At 42.5% G+C, this 23,546-nt stretch overlaps 2 protein-coding genes across 7 annotated transcripts in view; one reads left to right on the forward strand and one right to left on the reverse strand.

Annotated features, from left to right (window-relative positions):
* Positions 1-50: 50 nt before the first annotated feature.
* On the forward strand, positions 51-21,953 carry LOC119154588 (NADH-cytochrome b5 reductase 2). 2 transcript variants are annotated; one of them, XM_037402339.1, is made up of 10 exons: positions 51-160; positions 238-387; positions 1,112-1,184; positions 4,652-4,758; positions 5,602-5,731; positions 7,148-7,231; positions 7,747-7,832; positions 8,682-8,781; positions 10,553-10,750; positions 21,839-21,953. In XM_037402339.1, the coding sequence occupies exons 1-9, from the start codon at positions 146-148 to the stop codon at positions 10,723-10,725; spliced, it is 918 nt and encodes a 305-aa protein (XP_037258236.1). In that variant the 5' UTR covers positions 51-145; the 3' UTR covers positions 10,726-10,750; positions 21,839-21,953. The 2 variants fall into 2 exon arrangements, with proteins under 2 accessions (XP_037258236.1, XP_037258237.1); XM_037402340.1 differs by lacking the exon at positions 21,839-21,953 and having other exon boundaries at positions 10,553-12,257.
* Positions 15,591-23,546, reverse strand: part of PPFIBP2 (PPFIA binding protein 2) — a 102,952-nt gene continuing 94,996 nt past the window's right edge. For all 5 annotated transcript variants that reach the window (XM_037402326.1, XM_037402327.1, XM_037402325.1 and 2 more), the window contains 9 exons: positions 21,830-21,968; positions 21,067-21,195; positions 20,345-20,495; positions 20,054-20,165; positions 19,509-19,597; positions 18,514-18,636; positions 17,731-17,856; positions 16,740-16,928; positions 15,591-16,349 (listed from right to left, as the gene is read on the reverse strand). In XM_037402326.1, the coding sequence (XP_037258223.1) occupies positions 16,161-16,349; positions 16,740-16,928; positions 17,731-17,856; positions 18,514-18,636; positions 19,509-19,597; positions 20,054-20,165; positions 20,345-20,495; positions 21,067-21,195; positions 21,830-21,968 (1,247 nt within the window). In that variant the 3' untranslated portion in view covers positions 15,591-16,160. The remainder of the gene's footprint in view (positions 16,350-16,739; positions 16,929-17,730; positions 17,857-18,513; positions 18,637-19,508; positions 19,598-20,053; positions 20,166-20,344; positions 20,496-21,066; positions 21,196-21,829; positions 21,969-23,546) is intronic.

The raw sequence follows: 23,546 nt of genomic DNA on the forward strand, positions 1-23,546 counted from the left end.
CTGCCTCCGCCCGGCCCTGCCTCCGCCCGGCCCTGCCTCCGCCCGGCCCTGCCTCCGCCCGGCCCTGCCTCCGCGCGTGCCCGTGGCGGGAAGGGGCCCAGAGGCGGGAGCCGGTCGCCGCCGCGCTGAGGGGAGCGGGGCCGCCATGGAGCCGCTGGCGGTGAGGGGCAGCCCCGCGGGGGGCCGGGCGCCCGTGAGGCGGGCTGCGCCCCTGACCGCCTGCCCTTCTCCTCACAGGGTGCCCCCGTGGCCGTCGCCGTGCTCGTGGTCGCTGCCTCGGCGCTGCTGATGCTGCTGCTGCTCAGAGGGACGGGGCGGAGGGCGAGCGGCATCGTCACCCTGCGGGACCCGCTCGCCAAGTACCCGCTGCGGCTGCTGGACAAGGAGGTGACCGAGCGTGCGGGGCGGCCTCCCGCGCCTGAGCCTCCCCCCCGCCTGCCGGCCCCTTCGCTGCCCCGGGGCCGGGGCTGAGGGGGCCGCCGGGCCGTCGGCCGGGGCTGAGGGGCAGTTGGCTACGGGCTGCCCCAGGATTGGTGGCCGGAGCGGTGCACAGAGCTGGTGTGGGGCAGCTGTGACTCCCGAGCCACGCTGCAGTATTTCCTTAGGGTAGAGTGGGATTCGTAAAAGTATTTCTACTGACTCCATGGTGTTACAGTTCTTTCAAGAGGAAGGTAGACTTGTTTCTTTGTGTAAGTCTTAGTTGAGAGCTGTGTTTCTCCCTTGATTTCTCCCCAGTGTGCATCTGCGAGAGGTAAGGCCAACAGCCCATGCTTCTGCGTGTCGTGTCTTGCCTGATCTTTGGCCCCAAATTATGAAATGTGCTTACTGGCCTTGGGCAATAGAGGGTTTTGAGATTTTCTTTATATAAAGGTACTGCAGGGATTGCACAGACAGGCAGGCATCACTTCTTGCAGAATTAAGGAAGAAAAGACAGCTTCTAAAACTTCTGATCTATGTAAACTTCATTTTTCAAAGCCATTTCTGCTTCCCTACCTAGCATTTGGCTTGCGTGCTAACAAAGAATAGGCTTACTAAAGCATATTGTGTTGAGTAGAGTTTGAAATTCAAAGCAGTGGTGATGTTGACCTCATTCTGATTTTGTTTCTTTTAGGAAATCAGTCACGATACTAAGAAATTCCGATTTGGGCTGCCTTCACCAGATCATGTATTAGGGTTACCTGTAGGTAAGTACTGAAAACGCTTCATTACGTATGTTTCTGGTTTTACGAGTTATAGCTGTACTCCTAGTTTTTGGACTTCTGACTGTTGGGGAATTCAGTGCCCAGCAAAACAAGGAGTTAAAAGCTGCATCTGAATGCTGCTGTGTTGAGAGAAGTGTCAGATTTCCCAAAGGGTTGTATTTCTGATCTTTTGGGCGTACTTTGTTCTGCTTGTGTTAAATTGTGTGGTGTAGTTTAGAATAAGAACAGTGAGACTGAACTGAGTCTGATGGAATTGATCACAAGTCAGCATATAAGCAAGAATGGTATTTGTCAAAGCTTTTTTGTATTTCTTACTTGCATTCTACTTCCATCTGGTGCCCTCAGTTTATTGCCAACTGCCCTTATGATTTTGGTTAATACAGTCACACTCGTAAATAAGAGAAGAACTTTTCTGCTTGGGAAGCTTGTAACTATCCTGTGCAGAACAAAGGGGAAAAATACAACTGTATATAGAAGATGCTGAAGTGTTCAGAGGCTTTTCAGTGTGTGTACTTACCTTTGATACAGAATCATAGAATCATTTAGGTTGGAAAAAACCTTTAAGATCATCAGGTCCAACTGTTAACCCAGGAGGGCCAAGTCCTTCACTAAACCCTGTCCCTAAGCACTGCATCTATGTGGTTTTTTGGGCATTTCCAGGGATGGTGATTCTGCTACCTCCCTGGGCAGCCTGTTCCAATGCTTGACCACCATTTCAGTGAAGTAATTTTTTGTAGTATCCAACCTGAACCTTCTCTGGCATAACTTGAGGCTGTTTCCTCTTGTCTTGTCACGTGTTACCTAGGAGAAGAGTCCTATCCCCACCTGTCTACAACCTCCTTTCAGGTAGTTGTAGAGAGCAATAAGGTCTCCCCTGAGCTTCCTCTTGTCCAGACTAAACAACTCCAGTTCCCTCAGCTGCTCCTCATAGGACTTGTTCTCTAGACCCTTCACCAGCTTCGTTGCCCTTCTCTGGACACGCTCCAGCACCTCAGTATCCCCCCCTGAAGTGAGGGGCCCAAAACTGAACACATGATTCGAGGTGCGGCTTCACCAGTGTCAAGTACAGGGGACGATCACTTCCCCAGCCCTGCTGGCCACGCTGTTTCGTATACAAGCCAGGATGCTGTTGGCCTTCTTGGCCGCCTGGGCACACTGCTGGCTCATGTTCAGCCAGCTGCCACCCAGCACTTCCAGGTCCTTTTCTGCCAGGCAGCTTTCCAGCCACTCTGCCCCAAGCTTGTAGCACTGCGTGGGGTTGTTGTGACCCAAGTGCAGGACCCAGCACTGAGCCTTGTTGAAACACACAATTGGCCTCAGCCCATCAGTCCAGCCTGCCCAGATCCCTCTGCAGAGCCTTCCTGCCCTCAGGCATATCAACACTCTTGCTCAACTGGGTGTCATCTGCAAACTTACTGAGGGTGTACTCGATCCCCTCGTCCAGATCATCTGTAAAGGTACCAAACTGAACTGGCCCCAGCACTGGTCCCTGGGGAACACCACTTGTGACCAGTCACCCGCTGGATGTAATTCCACCCACCACTGCACCACCAGCCAGCCAGCTTTTAACCCAGCGTAGAGTACACCTGTCCCAGCCATGAGCAGCCAGTTTCTCCAGGAGAATTCTGTCGAGACTGTGTCAAAGGCTTTGCTGAGGTCCAGGTGGACAACACCCACAGCCTTTCCCTCATCCACTAGGTGGGTCGTCTTGTTGTAGACCCAGATCAGGTTCATCAAGCAGGACCTGCCTTTCCCAAACCTTTGCTGGCTGGGCCTGATTGCCTGGTTGCCCTGCACATGCCATGTGATGTTGGTCAGGATGTTCTGCTCCATAACCTTCCCTGGCACCGAGGTCAGGCTGACAGGCCTGTAGTTCCCTGGATCTTCCTTCCTGCCCTTCTTGTAGATGGGTGTCACTTTGGCCAACCTCCCGTCTTCTGGGACCTCCCTGGTTAGCCAGGACTGTTGATAATTATGGAGAGTGGTTTGATGAGCTCCTCCGCCAGCTCCCTCAGTGCCCTCTGGTGGATCCCATCCAGCCCCATAGACTTGTGCGTCTCTTAAGTGGAGCACCAGGTCACTGACCGTTTTCTCCTGGGCTGTGGGGACTTTGTTCTGCTCCTTGTCCCTGTCTTCCAGCTCAGAGGGCAGAGTACACAGATGGTAACTGGTCTTGCTTTTAAAGACTGAGGGAAAGAAGACGTGTACATGCATACACATACAACTTTGCCTTGCTTTCTGTAGCATGAAGTTCATTTCAGACTGGTATTGGCATAGTCTTGTTTTCCTTACCCTGCAAAACCGATGGCATTGAACTTTGGACCTTGAATTAACAGTGATCTATGCATGAAATGTCTCCCTTTCTGATCTGCAGCTGTGGCAGATATAGCCCCGTTTGTTCTGTGCTGTGTTTTGCAGTTTCTCCTGCTTTATGGCAAGTGTCAGGGTCTTCCCTGTTCCATGCTGTGAGCACATCCTTCCTGTGTGCTGCCTGTCAAGGGCAGCAGTCTCTCTCCAGGTTCTCTTCTGGCTTTTATGGGAAAGTGAAATTGAACTGTCTACATTAACTAGACAAATGATAAACAAATTGAGACATGCCCTGCAGTGCTTGTGTTTATGCAGCTTTATTCTTAAGAATTTAGGAATAAAATCCTGAAACTGTATGGGGCAGATTACTTCTTGGGAGATTTCTGCCTGCTGCTTTTTACAAAGATCATTTTGCTAAAAATAAAAGTGTTTTCTGCCAGCTCTCTTCCTGCTTTTTGTTTTTCCATACAACTCTGTAGAGTAGCGCTGTCTGGCTGAGGAGATTGCTCTTGGCAAGGAGTTTCAGTTCTTTTAATCAGGAAGAAACGGGTGCCTGTTAAGAGTCTGCCTGTTGGAGCATCAGGTTGGGCAAAGAGTTCTTTCTGGACAGCAGTGTCCAATGCTGTGGAAGCTGCAGCATTGCGGAGGCAGGAGTTGTGGAGAAGGAACATGGCCCAAGTCTTTGTTCTTGATGTTGTGTGCAGAATCTCTGGGAAGTTTGCTCTGAGAGACTGCTGCTGTTACACTGTGGTGCTGGTTTTTTTGCCTGTGTGAACTGGTGTATTTTTATTTCAACTTCATTAATGAATAAGTATGAGAACAGCAGAACCCAAAATACCGAGAGCACTTAAGGAAGGAGCAACAAACTTTTTATATCACTCTTTTACTATAAATTTCCTACTTTCCTCATGTCTTACCCTTGGTTCTGTAACATACCAGCTCTTCTCAGTTATCCTGTGCTTCAGAAACTCTTGCTGAAGAAAGAAGAGAGACTGCATGTTTCGTACAGGATTTATATGGTAAAGATTTTCTCAATTATTGCTTGTGTTCAATGGGTTCAGGTAACAATACCTGCTTTTTTCTCTTGTCTTGTCCTCTAGGGATGAAAAAATAAATAATCAGATAATAACTTTTTCTCCTAGGCCAACATGTTTATCTTTCTGCAAAAATCGATGGTAATCTGGTGATTCGAGCCTATACCCCCGTTTCCAGTGATGAGACAAAAGGTTATGTTGATTTAATTATAAAGGTAAGTTTTTGTTTCCTTTAATATAGGTAAGTTGCTAACTGGAAGGAAGGTAAGTAATTCATTTTAGTGAAATATAGAGTGTATTTTGATTGAACTTCTTTCAAAGAGGATGACTGCATGGCCAACAACTCATTTCACATTATCCTTGAATAGTAAGTTGTATCCTGTGTATCTGTGCTAAGTCACCGAGAGATAGGGGGATAGATGGAGAAGGAGATCACTTCCTTGGCAGTACTGCAGGAACTTCTCTGGTATCTTTTGTTTGGTGAGGCATGAATAGCGATCACCCTCAAGATGCTCATGCCTGCTACTAATGCTTGCTGCTAATAGCTGTAAGTAGAAAACAAGTCAAAAAGAACAGCCATTTTTGGTGATGCTGCAGATATTGCAGATATATCTCTCTAAGTGTCAGAAATTGTTGCTAATGTGTTTATGTGCTTTGAAAGATGAAAGAGCTATGATGTGGCTAAAGTCTCTGGGAAGGCCTTAAAAAGAAGACATGCAGCAATGTTGTTTCCAGGAGCAATTACAAAAACAGGGTGACATAAGGTTCTTGCTGGAGTGATAGTGAAATGAGGGCACCAGTACATAATCTGCCTGCCACCTACTCCTATCAGCCTGGCTGTTTGCAGAGCGCGTAGGAACACGCGCATGACAGCATTGTACTTATTTTGGCTGCTTCCTGTTGCAAGGCTCAACAGATAACTGAGAGTAATGAATTGTCTGAATTTCTTTCTCAGATCCTGTATTTCAACGTAGCAATACGATGCTGTGTTTTGCTGTTTGTTATATTATTTGCAGAAAAGCTAGCGGCTGATATCGTACAAATGACTGCTTTTTCAGGTGTACCACAAAAATGTGAATCCCAAGTTTCCAGAAGGTGGAAAGATGTCCCAGTACCTAGACGATATGAAGATTGGAGATATTATTGATTTCAGAGGGCCAAATGGGCTCCTTGTCTATAAGGGAGCAGGTACGCGACATGAAGGTGGGAGAGCAAAAAGGAGGAATTTGTATTGGTAATTTTCAGAGGTGTTTTACGAAACTTGACAACTTTGTACAGAATCTTTTTTTCAAAAGTGGAGAAGAGAAAATCCACCTTTCCTGGTCCTGACCAAGAGCCCATCATGGTTGATATGGTGGGAATGAGTACTTTGTGTGAGGAATAGTTGGTTATTGTCTCACTCTTGGGACCATATAATTAAATCTGAAAAAATCATTATTGCATTACATTACTGAGAAGGCTGCAGTGGAAATAATATCTCAGCTGTATATATCTGGATGGTGGTGTTCCAGATGGTTCTTAAACAAGGGAGGTTGTGGCCTAAAATGCCCTCTGAGAATCTCAGCCTTGTTGCTAAACAACCTGCTGACTGAGAGCCAGCTCCATTTCGTGATTAAACCAGGTCTGAGTTGACTAGGAGAAGTAAGTTCAGAGAAGTAATCCTCTTTCAAGATTCAAGTGAAAGATCCTGCACTGATCTTGACTGAGAGGGACTGTGCTCTTGCTTCAGGGGCATAAGTGCTCAGCGCTTCTCTGGATCATGACCTTTTACGATGAGTAATATACTGATGATTCTGTTATATCTCAGAGAAAACTAGTGATGCGTGTTTTACAAACCTTCCTTTCTGCTCTGCTTTGGCTGCTATCAAAAGCAGTAGCTAGGAGAGACTGGACTATGTCAGGTGCTTTTCATGGACTTGTCGTTTGGCTTGATCCTTGGAGATTAATTCAATTACAGACAGTCTGGTTTGGTGATAGTTCTGAAGTGCTGGTATACCCAGGTGTAGAGCAGCAATTAGCAAGGTCTTCTCGTCACATGATACTAGAAGGTGGTCACCTAGCTGACTGCAGGTGTCATGGGGATCTCATTAACAGGAAATTAATTACAGTAGTAAAGTACTTGATACAGTATGCAAGGTTCCAACTGTCCGGATTCTGAGCTTTGCAGGGGCTCTTGCTTGATGCTGGTTTAATTACAACTCCACTGAATGTGGACACGCAAATGACTAGATCCATGGTGCAAGTGGGGATGATGAGGATGGCCTAAGAAACTGATTTCTCTGTAGTAGGGGCTGGGGTTATTTTTAGGTACCACTAACGTCCATGGTTGCCAAGTTGTGTTCTAGGCAGTGATGTGGGAACCATTGAGTTTATTATAAATGACGCTGGGTAGTGGAGTAAATCAGTTGTTCAAAGCAAGGATTGGAGTTTACAGAGACAGAGAGGTTTCTACTCTTTGTGCTTAATGCTGTGGTGAGTCTATCTAGCATTTCCAGAAGACTTGTCCTAATGAATTGGTAGGTGATAGTAATTTATTCCCATGGAATTTGTATCCATGTTTGTTTGAGAGTTAATGTACCTATCGCTTTTGAATATCTCTTCTAGGTACTTTTCTTATCAAGCCTCATAAGAAGTCTGAAGCAGAGAAGAAGGTTGCAAAGCATCTTGGGATGATAGCTGGAGGAACAGGTAAAACTAGTCTCATCATATGGAATGTCTAAGGAATGAGGACATCTTTATGGATGCATGTGAAGAGTATCAAGCACTTAACACATGTATTTCTTTTCATGAGTGTTTGGCAACATGGAGGCTTTCCAGTGGCTTGAGCTCAGTCTGGGGAGCTAGCAACTTCAGAGGTTTAATCCTGATATACCGTGTGACCTCAGAGAAGTCACTTCGTCTCTCTGAGCTTCAGTCTCAATGACAAAAAATATTTTAGGATAATGTCATGGTGGTGGAATTGCTGTATGTGATAGAGAATGATGAAGAGAAAAGACCCAGATACAAGTATTACTGTTTTGTTTTGAAACAATTTGTTATAATGGAACCCCCCAACCTCTGCATTTGGCATGGATTAGAAATTCAGAGGTATGTAGCCTTGTTCAAACTAAGCTCCCACTGAGACTGAAGGAAGGCAGCATGAATATTGAAACTGCAGCCACAGAAAGAAGGAACTGGTTTTTAACCACTTTGTTTTTTAACAGGAATAACTCCTATGTTGCAGCTGATTCGTCGTATCACAAATGATCCTAAGGACTCCACAAAATGTTACCTTCTTTTTGCTAATCAGGTGAGTATATGAGTATACGGACTCATCTGTTTGTCCTTCTTTAACGGCCTACTTGTTTTACTGGTCACTGAGCTTTTTAAACTGATGGGGCATCAACCCCTGGATAAAATACTGCTGTGAAATGTCCATACTCTTCCAGTGTCCTTGTGTTTGTATTTTCACCCAACCATTTATAAGAAAATATTTTCTGAGATAGTACATTTAAAAATGATCGGTATCGGGAGGGGCAAGAAATGGTTATGATATAAGTTGTTACTATATTGTCTTGGTTAAAATGATTTAAGAAGGAGAAATTGAATAAAAAAATAATCCATAAGGCCCTTTATAAATATTTGCATGGTGGTGTCATAGTTCCCATAATCTCTTATTTGTTTTGAAGATGGCTCCTCATAGTTCCACTTGTACTCCCCACTTCCTGCATTAGGGAATAAATAACGTGAACAGATCCTGACCCCTCTACTCATTTTACTTTTTCATTGATTTCAAGGAAACAGGATTTTGTTCTGTTAATCTGTTTCTAAAGTTAACCTTCACCAAGCTGGTACAGGGCTTTATTTGCCAGGGTCAGAGACAAATCCAGCTAATTGTGAGTCTAGCCTGGATGAAAAAGTTGTCCAAATTGCCATCTTTAAGACAGTGTTTACATGGCTATTAAGTCTTATAGTTTGTTGTTCTTAATCTGAATTTACAGAAGCCTGTAATGATAATAGTTATCATGTAAGGGGAAAAAACGCTCAGACTTTCTTGGTTTGAATGAGTTGTTGAATTTATCTTACTGAATGCCAGATGAGCTCACATTAGAAGGGATCTTGAGATGGTTTGGAGCTAAACAGCAGTCTCATTTTGCAGACAGAAAAAGATATATTACTGAGAGATGAGCTCGAAGACATTGCGAAGAGGCATCCTGATCAGTTTGTGCTTTGGTATACACTGGACAGACCTCCACAAGGTAGGCTGCTTGTACACACTGGAAATGCCTTTGCTCGTCGCTGCACTCTAGTTCAACGGGCCATTAATATAACATCAAACCACCTTGTCTTAAACAACAAAGATGTCCCCCAGCCCCTCAGAAACAAGCCTTGCCACACCACCTGTTTTGAAAAGTGTTCTAAACCCGGTGGGCCTTAGAAAGTGTGAACTAACTCCTGTTGGGTCAGACATGTTCCTCAGTGGCTCTTTTGACATATTTCAGGATGTATGGGTTTGGGGACTTGTCAGCAAAAGTTACAGCTCTGGTTTCGGCTATCTCCCAGATCAGCTTATGTTAGCATTTTGTTGGCATTAAATTGCTTAATACCTGTGAATAGTACAGGCACATTTTTGTTTTGCAGCAGGTCTGGCTTAGATTCTGGTAAAATAGAGCTGCCATGCGTAGATTTAGGCACTAACTGTAGCCTGGTGTAGGGCTGAATGAGAAATGGAGGGAGAGGTTGAACGCTACTCATTCTCCTGTGAAACGTGGGAATTCATGTTTGCTGATGTTGTAAGTGATCTGTGCTTTTATTTAACAGACACGAGAGCCAGACTGAGTCAGGTCAAAGTTCTGTACCTGTTGTCAGCAATAGCCCTGAGTAGATGGACAGAGAAGAGTAACCAGCAGGCCTTGGTGCTCTTCCAGTCTTTAATCTTTGTTAGTTCTGAGCCAAATGTGTCTCTACAGTTGTAGTAATTCTCTGCGGACTGTTCTTGTAAGATCTTGGTGCGTCTCCTCGGGAGCCCACATGAGCGTTTTGGCAGTCTGTTAGTGGGTAGCACTTCTGTGTGAGGAATGACTTCTGGTTTGCATTTGCCGCTTAATTCTTGTGCTGGAAGAGAGTGTAAATAGGTGCCTACTGACTGTCTTGACGTTGTGAATTTTACAGACATCTGTCCATCACCCTGCTGCCCCATCTTCTCTGTACTGAGGTTGCTGGGCTCCCCCACGCAGCAGTGATTACACACCTTTGCTCGTCCCTGTTCTCTTAGCCTTTTCCACTCTGCTGTGTGTGTCCCTTTTTGAGCTGAGCAGATCAGAACTGAACAGCAGTAGCCAAGAGGCAGGCAGGCTGGGGGTCTACTTTGACATGGTGTTCCCTTTGTTCCCTTTCCCCTTCCTGATACGTCCTAACGTTTCACAGGCCTTTTGACTGCTGCCGTTTGCATAACCCCAGTGTCTTGCTTCTGATAAATGAGCTTAAAGCACATGTTTTCATAAGTGAAGGCAGGATTACTTTTCCTGTTTGGCTCACTTTAAATGGCAGATGCATTCAATAATATTACCGCTTGAAATCGTTTAGCCTTTCTTTCTTTTTTTTTTTTTCCTCTTATCACTTAACCTATACAGCAGAACTTCTGTTGTCATCAAACTTTTGTCACCTCACCACTCAGGTTTTTTTCCCAGACTTTTTTTTTTATTATGTTGGATGGCACTCAGTACCTCTCCCTGCACAACTGTCCCTGGGTGACCTCTCTTCACTGGAAAAGCTGATTTACTCTTCCTGTTTATTCTGTCCTGCTGTCTCCTTTCTTTTAAATCTGTCATTTACGCACAGACTTTCATCTCTTCTCAACCAGATCCTTGTTGTGCCTGTGGAAGGGGACCACTAGGTTTGAGCTCAGAGATTTAACCCTCTCTTGGCTTGCAGTGACGGTGGCTAACTTTGCGAGTGCAACATACGCAATCTGAAAAGGCTTCAGACTCTACAGAGATTTGAATTAATATTTTAATTTCTTTGTTTCAGATTGGAAGTACAGTTCTGGCTTCATCACTGCAGACATGATTAAAAACCACCTCCCTTCCCCGGGCAGCGAGACACTCATTCTCATGTGTGGGCCACCACCTATGATTCAGTTTGCATGTCAGCCCAACCTGGACACACTCGGCTATCCCAAGAGCAGTACTTTTTCTTACTGATGCTGATGTCATCTGATACCCTTTTGTAAGTACTGCATATTTTCCTACAGGAACAGATGGTGTGTAACTGTGCAGTATTTCTTTTTATTGTGTCCGTGTGTCTTTTTTAACTGCTTGGTGTTATTTCTGCGGTTCATAACATCAGAATTACCTTTGTGTGTGTTAATACTAGGAAGCTGAGAGATTGTCGTGAGTTGTGTGGCAGTAACCTAGTCTGACCTCTTAGTATCAAATGTTAATTCTGAGGAAAAAAAGTTAAGTGTAATTGGAGAAGCAGGATAGAGATAAAATCAGTTTTTTGTTAACGTTAGTATAGAATTTGGGAGAGGGTATAAAACTGCAGTAGGATTATTTGACTGTGCTCTGTAAGTAATTAATTTAGTGAGTCCTGGGGAACAAGGGTACAAGCAACAGTCTTTTCTTTTTTTTTTGCTTGCCTTTTTTTTTTTTTTTTTTTTCCTAAATGCTGTTTTACAGCTATTTACCAGGGATTAAGTGAGCAGTCACAGTATGCTACTGAAGAAGTGAACAGGATTTGGGCAACACACAAATTGCTTGCAAGTGTAACAGAAATTCTCATCAGTGACAGCTTTACCTAAACAATCACTGCCAACTATACATGCAAGTTCTGGGCTGTATATACAGATGTAACTATCCAGTGATGTTACATCATTTGAATGGTGCTTGCTCTCTTGGCAGTTCCAGAAATTTCCTTTGCTTATGAGAGAGAGAACTTCTTTCTTCCTGTAGTTGATCTTATACTCAGCTAATGCCTCATCTTAAGTGTTTTTACCACATAGCATTTAATTCTTAGTCTTCAGTGCCTGAAGTACTGCATTTCCAGGAATTAGTTTATACTACATTTGTCTTTGGGTCTGACAAATCCTTGAGCCCTTGTTTCTTCAGGTGCTAATGAATATGTTTGCTAAATATTTTCATTCATCTAAAGCAAAACAAAAGGAATCTGCTAGTTAGAAATCATCGTAGGGGTTTTGTATTTCATTATTTACATTTGTAGTATTAATGCAAAGACAGACACAGGGGTTCAGGCTGTGATTCTGTCCTTAATGAGATACCAGCCACATGTATTTGTGTTAGACACATTCCACAGTGAGCAAGAGATGGAGGAACATTCAGAATTTATTCATAACAGTCAAAAAAATAACCATTTATGCCACTTTTATGCTAATTAGGATTTCTTATTGGATATATATATATATTAAAATAAATCAATAATTTTGAGGACTGACTATTCACAGCTGAGTTAGCACAACACCACACCAAGTTATAAATACATCATTGAAAGAAATCTGAAAATCTGCTTTGAATATGCCAGTGATACTAAGGCTGCCACCACTGGAGCTCAGCTTATCCTGTCTGTAGAGCTGTAATAAGTCTGCTGGCTAATTAACCTGGCAAAGTATTTCAAATGCCTGTAGTATGTGATCTGGTTACTAATGTTGATTGCATTGCGAGACTGGACATGTACTTAACCCTTCATTAAGTAAATGTTTTTAGTTTTCTGATGTGTAGACTGACTTCTTGTGCCTTTAGATTTTCCATTACTGTTTCATTGCTCAGTGATTGAAAAATGTTTGTCTTGGTTTTACTGTTTTGGACAATAAAATGTGTTTAGCTTCTAAAATCTGACTGTACAGTGCACAGTCTGCTCATGGAGTAAGGAGTAGAGAGGTGACCTTCGAAAGGTGCCACGGACAGCTCTCGAAGAGCCCTTGCTGCAAACTCTAGACAGTATGGGAGATTTCCCCTTTTTCTGGGAGGGCTGTGGCTGGGAGAGACCTGCCCTCAGGCCTGGTTAGTGCGTACACTGATACCCCGCAGCCATGGAGGAGACAGTGAGGCAAAGCATCCATATACGTTCTTTACAACTGAGCAGATTTCTGGCGTTTTCCTATTTACTAAGATATCTTGCTTATACCTTATTAATACATGCGAGACACATGTCAACAGATAATTGCTGCTGTAAAGGGGACACTTTCACTGTCGGAGAGCCCCTCCAGTCAGTAGGGAGAGGCTGTATTTCCCTCTGTTCCAGTGCCGCAGTCCTGCCTAGCCCAGTAGAATAGCAACAGATCTATTTTGTCAGGTGTTTTAAAGAAACAAATACTTGTTTTATTATGGTACTTGCCTGATGCTCCTTAGTCACATTTTGCACATCACAGAGCAGTAATGTTAGTTTCCTATTGCTACATCAAGTATTCTATGAAAATCTCTCTGTAGCTGGAATGAAGAGAGAACTGAAAGTGAGCAGCAATATTGTTTACAACATCACCAGTTCTCATGCAAATGTTACAAAAGTTCCTGCTGTAATCTCCAGTCCTCAGTGCTGTTTGCAGCTGCATGTTTAATTAGGTGTCACTAGGGAAAAAAAATGGGCTTACTGGTCTTCCTGAGCGCCAGTGCTGTTTTAGACCGACCTGGTAGGGGGGTCAGAAAACTTTGTCTGAACCATTTTGACTGTTCAGAAGGCTTGTGACATCCTGATGCTTGCACGTGTGCATCTGTGCTAGCCATTTTAGACAGACTGTCTCTGGTGAGACTGTGTTCAGTGAGCAATTGCCGCTACACTCACCAGCATCCATCTGAATTTCTAGGTAGCTCTGATTAGTCGACATGGTACAATAAAGTGTTAATGATTCCTGCATTACAAGCTAATTATAAAAATAAAAAAAATACAAAAGATCTTTCATGTAACAGTACATAAACATTCCATGTAGAAGACAACTGAATAAAAGGGTAAAACACGTTGCCAGTCCCAGCTTTCTAGACTCCGGCTATGAGTACCGCTTCTCTCTCAACACCTATTTCACATCACATTATACGCAAAAAAGTGTGGAGGAGAGTTACCTGTAACACGTTGCTACGTTGCCAATATTAAATGCTATGTGTAAGTCTCCTTGGCAGAAACGAGATAAAGCTTTTCTGCACCACAGCATCGAGCTTCTCCTGGCCAACCCCTCCGGACAGGCATGAGGTACTGTTAGTGTTCTTGGTCACGCTGAACCATCATCTCCAGTCTTCAAACGTAGGTGTTAAAAACCTGCTGTCATTCAGCGTTTCATCTTGGCTTAACATCGTCTGCAAAACAAGATGTGAGCGAGTAAGCACGTTCAGTCAGAGGCCTAGGGTTAAAGAAATCCGGCTGTAATGAGATCAGATTCACAACAGAGGGGGTTAGAGCCACAGAAGATTAAAAGCAGTTTCTTGAATGCAGCTTTAAATAAGCTATTATTTGCCTGAGGAGATTCTCACAGATTTTGTTTGGCACGTGACTCGACTCTGTTACATAACTTTTCATTACTCCCTTCAGTCAACTTTTTCTTTTTTTTTATTTTCTCTTTTTTTTTTTTTCCCTCGGTAATTAGCTGCTGTGGAGTCAGGAATTAGCGATTTTATTGTTTTGTTTTCCATGGAGTTTTAGCTCATGTAAATTTTTACATCTGTACCTCTTTGCTAGACTTTGCTCAGACTGAGGCGTTTGCAGTTACTTGCAAAATCTTTCAAGAGTTGTTTTCACTTAAGGGGATGAATATCTGTCACTGGGTTGAAGAGATAGCAGAGATCATGAAAACTTAAAATAGGCCTAAATGAGAGTGAATTTCTAGTGTGCTTTAAAAGCAGGAGTATTTTGGACTGTGGTTGTGCAGCCAGGCTATAAAGAGGTATTTATCAAGAACAGTGACCCACTTACTCTTAACTAGTACCAGCAATGACCAACTTTCCCTGAATTCTAGCAGAATACATTTCTGACTTTAGAACAAGAGCAAAATGGGTACATACCGTAAGATGGCTTATGCCTTGAGAAAGAGCCCCTATCTGCATTACTGTTCCTTCTGAGTGTTCCATCTGCAAAAGTATTCAGGAACTAGTTCAAATCAGACAGTATGTGCAATTCTGTTCACTCTACATGCATCTTTGGGAGGTATCTGTGTCTGGACAAACAACGTTGTGTTTAAAAGCTCTCATTACTGCTCATTAACAAAAATGCCTCCATGATTTAAGGTACGTCAAAACACATCTAATGACAGGAAGAGTGAATCCTAATTTAGAAAGATTGAGTCCATTAAACTTGAGCAGTAATTCACACAAGAAAAGAAAAGCTTAACTGATATTATCAATGAAGAGTAGTATTTTCCAGATGGTGTAACACTTATACTTCTGGTAGTCTTCTTTCACAGGCAAGAATTAACGAGTCCTTCCCGATACAGTCCCACCTATTCTTATATGGAAAGGTTACCAGTTCCAGGGTGTTGCGATCTCACTGCATGCCCACACGTTCAGAAGTCATGCTTAATTGAAAGACCATGCTCCTAGAGACAAATCCAGTAATTTTGGAATGCTTGAACAACTGCGTAGTGTAAGCACTTGGCTCAAAATTAATGCGTTCCCTCGCAACTCTTAACTGTGCAAGCAGACATCTGTACTTACTACAGTCAGAATTTGGTACTGCCCCTGCTCAGGAGCAGGACTTTACTAAGGTGTACGTTGAAAAAGGCACTAGTTAGATAATGAACACAAATGAGATGTTAGATGCAGTAAATCATGCAAATGAAAAAAATATTCACCGTTAGTCTTCTCAATTTTTTAACCATTCTCTTATCAGGCTTAAAATGTTTTTCTCTCCCTTAAGGTCACTGGAGATAGGACAGTTTAGCCTGGCTGCTTCTGTCTGGCTCTTGTGTGGGGACAGAGTTCACACAAGCCTTCAGGAGCTCCATTTTTCAGGGTTTACATCCCTTTACACGACAGCAAAGCTTCATCAAATTTGATGGTTTTTAGTCTTCATCATTTGTCTGTATGATGTCTAGACAGCTTCATTCACAAGTTCACTACCACATGAATAATTCACTTTTGTTAAGTATCTGTTTATTAATAATCTTGTTAATTACTGATGCATAGTTTTCACATACTGTCTAAGCATAACTACTGCCCACTGTACATAACGAAAGAAAAATTCAGTTGGATTCTTTGATTAATATCTGTTGAAAATATACAATCCAGTTGTATTTTGATATATAACTTGATAGCTTTGTACAAATTAGTCCAAATAGATTTATTACATTAAAAACCACCCATAAAGATAATGAAAAAAGTAGTGTGCCATACTGAGATTATGAAAGCTAGAAGTACAAAAGTCTTGTATTCACAACAACCACCACCTTAATTGTCAAAATACATCAATCTTCGTAGTGTAAAGGTGTTATATTCCTGAAAAAGGGCTTGAAGATGGATGAGTTTATGATGTTGATTAAAAAAAAAATTAACCTGACATTCTTAGTGTAGAACTCTTTCCAGTGTCCATAGCCAATACTTTCTCAGTAAGTTCATGCGGATGTAACGAGTACTTTGTTATGTGCTAGGATGTGGTTATTGGCAAGCTTGTAACGCATGGGGAGGGTGAGATGAGAATGGCATCAGCCCGTCTGGCCCACCTGATCCAGTTCCCTATCAGTCAACGGGCTCAGTCCTTTGTGTCCACCGTAGTTCTTCTGAGTACCGTTTGTAGCAGCTGGGATTGTATCCATAGGGCAAATGTAGTCTGTCGATTCATCAAATTTCTTTTTTCTTAAGTTTCCAAAATGGGAAAATCCAAGTTTCTTTGGCTAAAACAAGATGACAGTACAAGTTTTGAATAAGAAAAACAAAGTTCTCCTTTAACCGTTCAGAGTCCTCTCCTTTCTGATTTACTGCTATACTCTAGTCCTTCAGGGATGTAGATCCTGAACTAAATAAACTTGTCGTTTTCAAATTGGGAGGTACAGTTATGAAATTTGTTTAGGTAAGTGTTCTTTCTGAGAACAGAAGGAATTGCATTCTTATTTCAGAAGCTGATTTAAACACGTACAAATTAAATACTTTGGTATTTAGAATTAAGGAAGATGTAACGCTCCTTCTAGAACTGACCTCTCCCTGCCCATGTCTGTCCCTTATTTTCTTTATAAGACAGGGCAGAGGAAGTCTGAAATAATCTCCTTTCTGAAGGCAACACATACCCGAACTTTGGCGGTGGTGGTCAGAGGTGTGTATGCTGTTGACTCAGTTATTTCTCTTTTTTCTTGTTGTGCTTCTGGTCCAATTAATACATTAAAATTGGTTGTTAGGTGGCGTCGCAGTAGGGTCTTCTGAGGTGGAATATTCAGCAGCATTGCCAGTGTGTCACCGTTGAAGCGAGGTTCGAGAATCTATTAGAAAATGGCAGAATATTTATTTTTTACGTGGTTAAATATTTGCAGTAGTAAACCGTTACAGTGCTTATCAGAGGAATTTCTCATTCTTACTAAGCTGTCTACATTAGACCTTCTATAATTCACAATACGATACTCACTGGGCTTTGAACAGGAAATTACATGGAAGTAGGCACTACAATGCAGAGCATGACCCGGCGAATACATATTTATATTTATCATCAAATCTTATATTTGTTTGGATTGAACAAGTTTGTTTTCAGGATTTTCTGCTGTACTCCAAGTACAAAGTTAATCTTAGCACAGTTTTTTTCTGTTTCATGTTTGCAAAAACTCTACAGCACTATAATCACAGTATTTCAGAACTCTGGCTTTACTAAGCTGTAAATAGTTCTGAGTGTTTTGAATTTTAAAAAAAAGTCATTCCTGAGCGTGGGCGAGGCTGCTGCAAGTTCATGTCAGTTATTTACTGTGGCTCACAACTCTTTTAAAACCACTCAAACACCCAACGATGCCTTATCGATAAGAAACTCTTACAGTTTGCTTTTTTTTATGTACTGCTGTTAAACACTCATGCACAGCTCAGCTTTGATGATAAACCCCCATGTTTTAGCAGTCCCTTTTTTATTTTAGTTCCTTTTGTAAAATTAAGATTAAGAGGCTCTTTAGAAGGCCTGATCATACTGTCATATTGCAGATGTATTTATTTCCTCCTGCTTGACAAACACCAGATAAAAGATGGTTTATGTTACAGTCTGTCAGTTTGTAGTAGGTATGTAGTAGAATGCTGAATTCTTACAATCAGGCCGCCATGTACTCCGCTTCCTCGAAGGTTTGGGGCATATTCTGCCAGATCAACTGATCTGAGCCATTCCATCACTCTGTGATTGGACCACTGAACTACTTCAGAAGGCGAAACATTATTCTGTGGAACCAGAAAAGATGATGATGCTGTAAGCCTGCGTCATCACTGCATATTCACCATGTGTATCCTCAGTGCAGATAAAAACATCTTTCCTCCTCAAACAGCATTTTTTTCCCCCGGTTCTGTTACACTCAAGGCCTCTTGCAAACATTCTCTGACAAGACAGCAGGCATAGTCTAGTACACATACATTGCGTCAAGTAGTGTAACAGTAGAGATTACAGATGCCAGGTGTAAAAAAGGGGGCATTTTGAGAATAGTGTCTTTAATACTAGGCGAATAAGATATGCTGACCAGGTAAGGCAGAAACCGTACAGTCTTTTGAGCATTAAAAGTTAGAACAGGCAAAGAAAAAACATTCCAAATTATTCTCTCAGTTCAATTAACTTCTTTAAACTAAGCAAATAAATTATAAAGGGGACTGCAGGAGATTCAGCCATCAAGTGGCTCAAGCACTTAAGGACTGAGTGGATATTTATTATCAGTGAGTACAGGTTACATTCCAGAGCTGGAAAGCAGCATAACTACTGCTTCAGACGCAGTTCCCTCATAGCGGTGACTCTGTTGTATCGTTGTACACTGCTAACTTTCTAACCCCTTTGGCTGGAATCAGGTAATTAGTGCTTGTTTAAATTAATTTATTTAAGCATTCTTTTACCTCCTCAACTGGTCTCCTGCGTAGACAGTGGGGGTTAAAACCGTTGACATGCAGCACATGAATGGCACATTTAATACTCAGATGATGCAGCTGACTGGTGACTTTGAGGAAGAGAAGGTCGTTCTGTGAAGGAGAGAGCCTTCTGAGTGGCACAGAACACATACCGAACACGTACTCTCCCCAAGAAAGGAGATTTTAAGCTTGCTGTGTTCTTCTATATAAACCATGGTAACTGTGGTTTAGCTAGAAGAAGAGCTTGTATTTTAAAGAGAGGGGTTTTGTCATTGGTTGGTTTTACACTTTTTAGAAGTGTTGCACCATAGCAGTACCTGGCTAAAAAACAAAGTAGAGCTTGTAGCCTATTAAGTAAAATCCAGGCTCAGATTTAAAATTTTTGGACTGTTTCTGGTCTGGTGAAGATCCTGTTGTGGGCAGGATCACTGCAGCTAGCAACACACACAGAACCATGGGATGGCAGGGACCATGTTCCTATAACAAAGGCTCCTTAAGCAGTGTAGACAGGGCTGTACTTTTGGTAACAGCTAAAGTAGGCATTGTTTTATAGCACAGGTAACAAAACCAAATATTTATCCAAACCTGGGCAGGGAAACTGTAAGAAAACGCAGTGGCTATGTTTAGGGCATGGTTTGCTGCTGTATGAATTACTGGATTTGCTGCTTATCTTTAGTTCACTGAATATCGTTGCTAACTTGGCGTGGAGAACAAGAGAAGCTGCATGTAAAACAGGTCATGATGTGCTACACCATACTGACAGAAAGGCTTCGCAGAAGTTAGCTATAGCATATGCTGTGACTGACTTTATGTACCTTAGGAGTAGTAATCATGACTAGACAACACAGCTGAGTTACTACCGGCACTAGTTCTGTCTTGCAAAAAATCCTTTTAACTGCTCACATTCAAAGGAAAACTGTAAAATTCTTTGCTCATTCTGAAGTTAAATTTGGTTAAACTGAGGGAAAAAAAATTTAGCTTACCACAGTTAAGTACTGCAACATTCTCCCATCAACTCTGGATTCATGAAACTGGTCTTTGTACTGAGGTAAACCAATGTCGTCGAGCCATCCTGCAGGTACAAGAACAAGGGTGTACGTGAGAACAAAGCCCTGCCGCCCCCTCCTGCCTGCGCTGGCGGCTTCCCAGGCGTTCAGGTAGCGCCTTCCACCTGTGCACCTTTCGAAAGGGCAGCCTCAACTCCATTCCCACCAACAGCTTTGTCCACAGTGCTTCTGTGATGTTCTGCATGCAGCACGGGACTGAGCACCCAAGTTCCACAGCATCATGTAGCTCTTGCTAGACTGCCCCACCCCCCCAGTGACAGCATTCCCCTTGGAAGGTGACAGTGTATAGCTGTATAGTTGGATGTCAAGAACGACGCAAAAATCCTCATTTTACTGTGTTGAAACTTACTGCTCTTAAAAAGATGTTTAGTAACTGCTAAAATGAACACGCATCAGGCAGCCCATCCATATGGGGGGGGAAGTGGCTTTCCAAACAATTCCAGGACAGTTCTAACACTTACGTGTCACCCAGATATGATCAAGTTGTGCAGACTTCTCATCTTGTTTTGCATTTATTGATTTAATGGCCAAAACTAATTTCTTCCGGTGCAGTGGGTGCTTTATTCCCATTTCCTGCAAAAATAACCATTAACAAATAGTTTGCTTTGCCTCTGGCTCTTTTAGTCTCATTAGATAGCTATAAAAATTGATACTATGTATTTCAGAAAGGTAGCACTGCCCCGTGTTTGAAGGGGCCTGGTTGTACAGGATCAAAATGTACAGTTGCTTGAGAGAAACAGTTAAATTATTACCTTTTCCATGTCCTGAGGTGTCGCAGTTAACAGTGTATGGCCTGAAGTCACCCACTGCCGTGCAAAAATGACATACTGACCGAGGCCAAAGTCCTCGAGCCAGTTACAGACTCTTTCTGTGCTCCACTGAGCAAACGGAGCATTGTAGTCACTGAAAAGTACAAGAAAGGTTTGAAAAATCTTAAAGGAAAGAATTACAGTCATGATCGGAAAGCTCACTGCGTGCCAGAGGCAGCGCTGCAGCGTATGCGTTAGTGTGCTGTGCTCTGTGCAGTAACGGAATCAACAGCCCTTCTCGCAGTGCGTGCTGCAATACGGGTGCCCTGTTAACACGGCTGCCCAGCTCAACCTGCAAACAGCTGGGGGGGTGAGTAAGGATTTCCCGTTTTCTGTCTGAAAAGAGGAAAATGGGAATCGCTGAATCCTCATGGCTTTGTAGCTATTCCCGCAGGAGATGGTAGGTTTTCTTGTTCTTTAACAAAGGTGAAATTTTTGACGCTGCAACAACCAGCCAGTGCTGCAGCCTGCAGCTGAGGGAGTGCGGGCAGGGGGGCTACTTGGGATACCTTTTGTACCAGAGAAATTCTTTCTAGTTGTTGTGGAATTCCTCGTATAACGAAGCACATTATACTGCGGCTAATTAAAAAGGGTATTTCACAAGAGGAGGGTTTGGCTGTTCACAAGGCATCCTATGCTGTGCAAGGTAAAGAAGGAACCGTTACCTTTTCTGGCCTTTGGTTTCCTTTGACCTGGATAACCGAGGTCCAGCTGTTGCACGGAGACCACCTCTTCGGAACTCTGCCAAACCCAGATCGTCTGCAGGGAAGTTACCTGACTGAGTTCTTCGTATTCTTTCAAGACAAGAGTGCCATGATAGTACTATTAGCTTGCAACCGAGAACATTTGTGTTGTGTGGAAACTCTAGTGACAACTAGAAGCTGTATTAACCTTCCCGTAAACTACAAACACCTAATTCGTTCAGGTGGTAGCTGAAGAAGTTCCAGGCAAATGCTGTCTAGACCCGACTCTGAGGGGGAAACGAAGCCCTGCTGCGCCGCCCCAGCCCACGCTGCCGGGCAGCCGTCCCAAAGCAGCTGAAGCGAGCACAGGGAACCTCAGTCCCCCCTGCTTTCTGTTTCTGTTGTTTCCTCGCATTTTTTTTACCTGATGCCTTCTGTAATGAACAACTTACTATCATTTACTTTTGCATAGCTAACGAAACCGTTGGCATTCTAAATTATTAGCATTAAAATGACAGCAGAGTGTCTTTACCCCTTCCAACAGCATGATGCTGTGTACACTACCATCCATTTTTCTACACCCACGTGTACCGAGAGACACTAGTACACCCACAGAGTTGGTCGCTCTCCTTTTCCTGAATTTTGCTTTATTCTCGCTACAGATAATGTAGCTTTTGCCAAGAACTGGATTAATTCTCAGGCCAAATGCTTTGATAGGGAGCTAAAAAAATAAAAACGACCTTACTTTCCCCAGATTTTCTTGATCCCTTTTGGACTCTTTCTGTTTTCTGGAGACAGTGGAGACTGCGGACCTGAATCCATTCCAGAAGAAAGAGGTGAAAGGTCGTCTGAGACTACTGTACCATCCATGTTCTCTGTTTCTCCTGAGTTAAGAAAGTAATAGAGTTACATTTTATACTAATTATTAACGAAGCTATCAACTGGGAGACTAATATTTAAATGCAGAACATAATAAAAAAGAAAAGATACATATAAAAATTGTTCTTGTATTAAAAAAAACCCCATGCTCAGAATGTGGAAAAACACAGTAGCTGTACATTTGATACAAAAAAGAAAATAATAAAACATTGGTTAAAATAGATTATTTCAGTCATTTTATTTAAATAATTAATTCCAGACAGAATAATTACTTCCTCAGACAGAAGCAGACTCTTGCCTTGCCTATTCTTAATACCGTAACCCCTCCATCAAAATCTGTGGGAATTTTTCTGTTGACTTCAGTGAAACCAGAGCGAAACCGGGAAAGTATTTTAGAAAGGAATCCTGTCACTATGCCGTACAGCAAAAGCTGTTACTTCATTTCAGTACTGCACTGAAGGAATTTAATCTGGATGGCCCACTTGGTATTAGTATCTCATAGACAAAGGGAGGGGAAAAGGAAAGGAAAAAAGTAACCAGCAAAACTCATGGTAAAGTTGCATTTTGTTCAGATACAGTACCTAGCACTGGTGCACTGACACTCCTGATGCGATCTTCAGTCATCCCAAGAAGCAGAAAGCCAGATGAAGAAGCAAAGAAGATTTAAAACACCAGCAAAATAAAGTTACAGAAGAGCAAAGAAGCAAGCTAAGCATTTAAAGCAGAAACAAAAAAGAAAAGAAGCAGTTACGCTTGACGTGAAAGTGAATACGCATTGTTGTGCACAAGCCCCAAGAATTCTGTACAGGTTGTTTTAAATAGATAGGGAATGACTGTTTTTTTGTTCTGTTCTTGTAAACTATTCTTTAACACATAAAGGATGTACTACAGAGCTCCACAAAGCCTGCAGAATATCCGAAATGAAGCAGTGTCTAAGATTATATCAGATTCCTCTGAAATACTGAACTGGTGGTGTAATGAGTTTACTGCACATGCAAGAAACAAACCAACCTGCATAAAAAATTCTGTTAATTCAGTGTATTTAGGGAGTCATGGCTTGTTTCTAGAGAAAGAACATTTTCCTTTACAAGACCACCCATCCTTGGATAATCCTGCAGTTAAAGACATAACAGTATGGCTCACACATTGCCTACAATGTTGGATCACAGAAAAACTCTAAAAACTCACAGCCTGTTGCAATCTCGAAACTGCAGTACCCTAGCAGCTTTTAGGGTGACCTTAAAATAAGTAAAACCCCAACAAACAAAAAAAATCCCACCATGACTTTTAAAGTGTAGGAACACTTCAAAATCACAAGGGATACTCTTGTGTCTGAGCTCCAAGCTCTTCGGCCCTTGGCAAATACCTGGTTCTGTGCCTCACTAACACTTTTTGCCAATAAATTCATGCTTAAGATGTCACTGAAAAGAAATTAATATAGGCTTCCACATACAGCTATGGTTGCAGAATAACAACATAATTGTATTTTCAAAATCCACTGATGTTTTTCTGCACCTTCTAAGTTCATTTTTGACTTGTGGGTCCCCCCATCAGCTACAGCAACCAACAGTGCTGACACCAGG

Source organism: Falco rusticolus, chromosome 10, assembly GCF_015220075.1.
Source record: "Falco rusticolus isolate bFalRus1 chromosome 10, bFalRus1.pri, whole genome shotgun sequence".
Classification (NCBI taxonomy): Eukaryota; Metazoa; Chordata; class Aves; order Falconiformes; family Falconidae; genus Falco; species Falco rusticolus.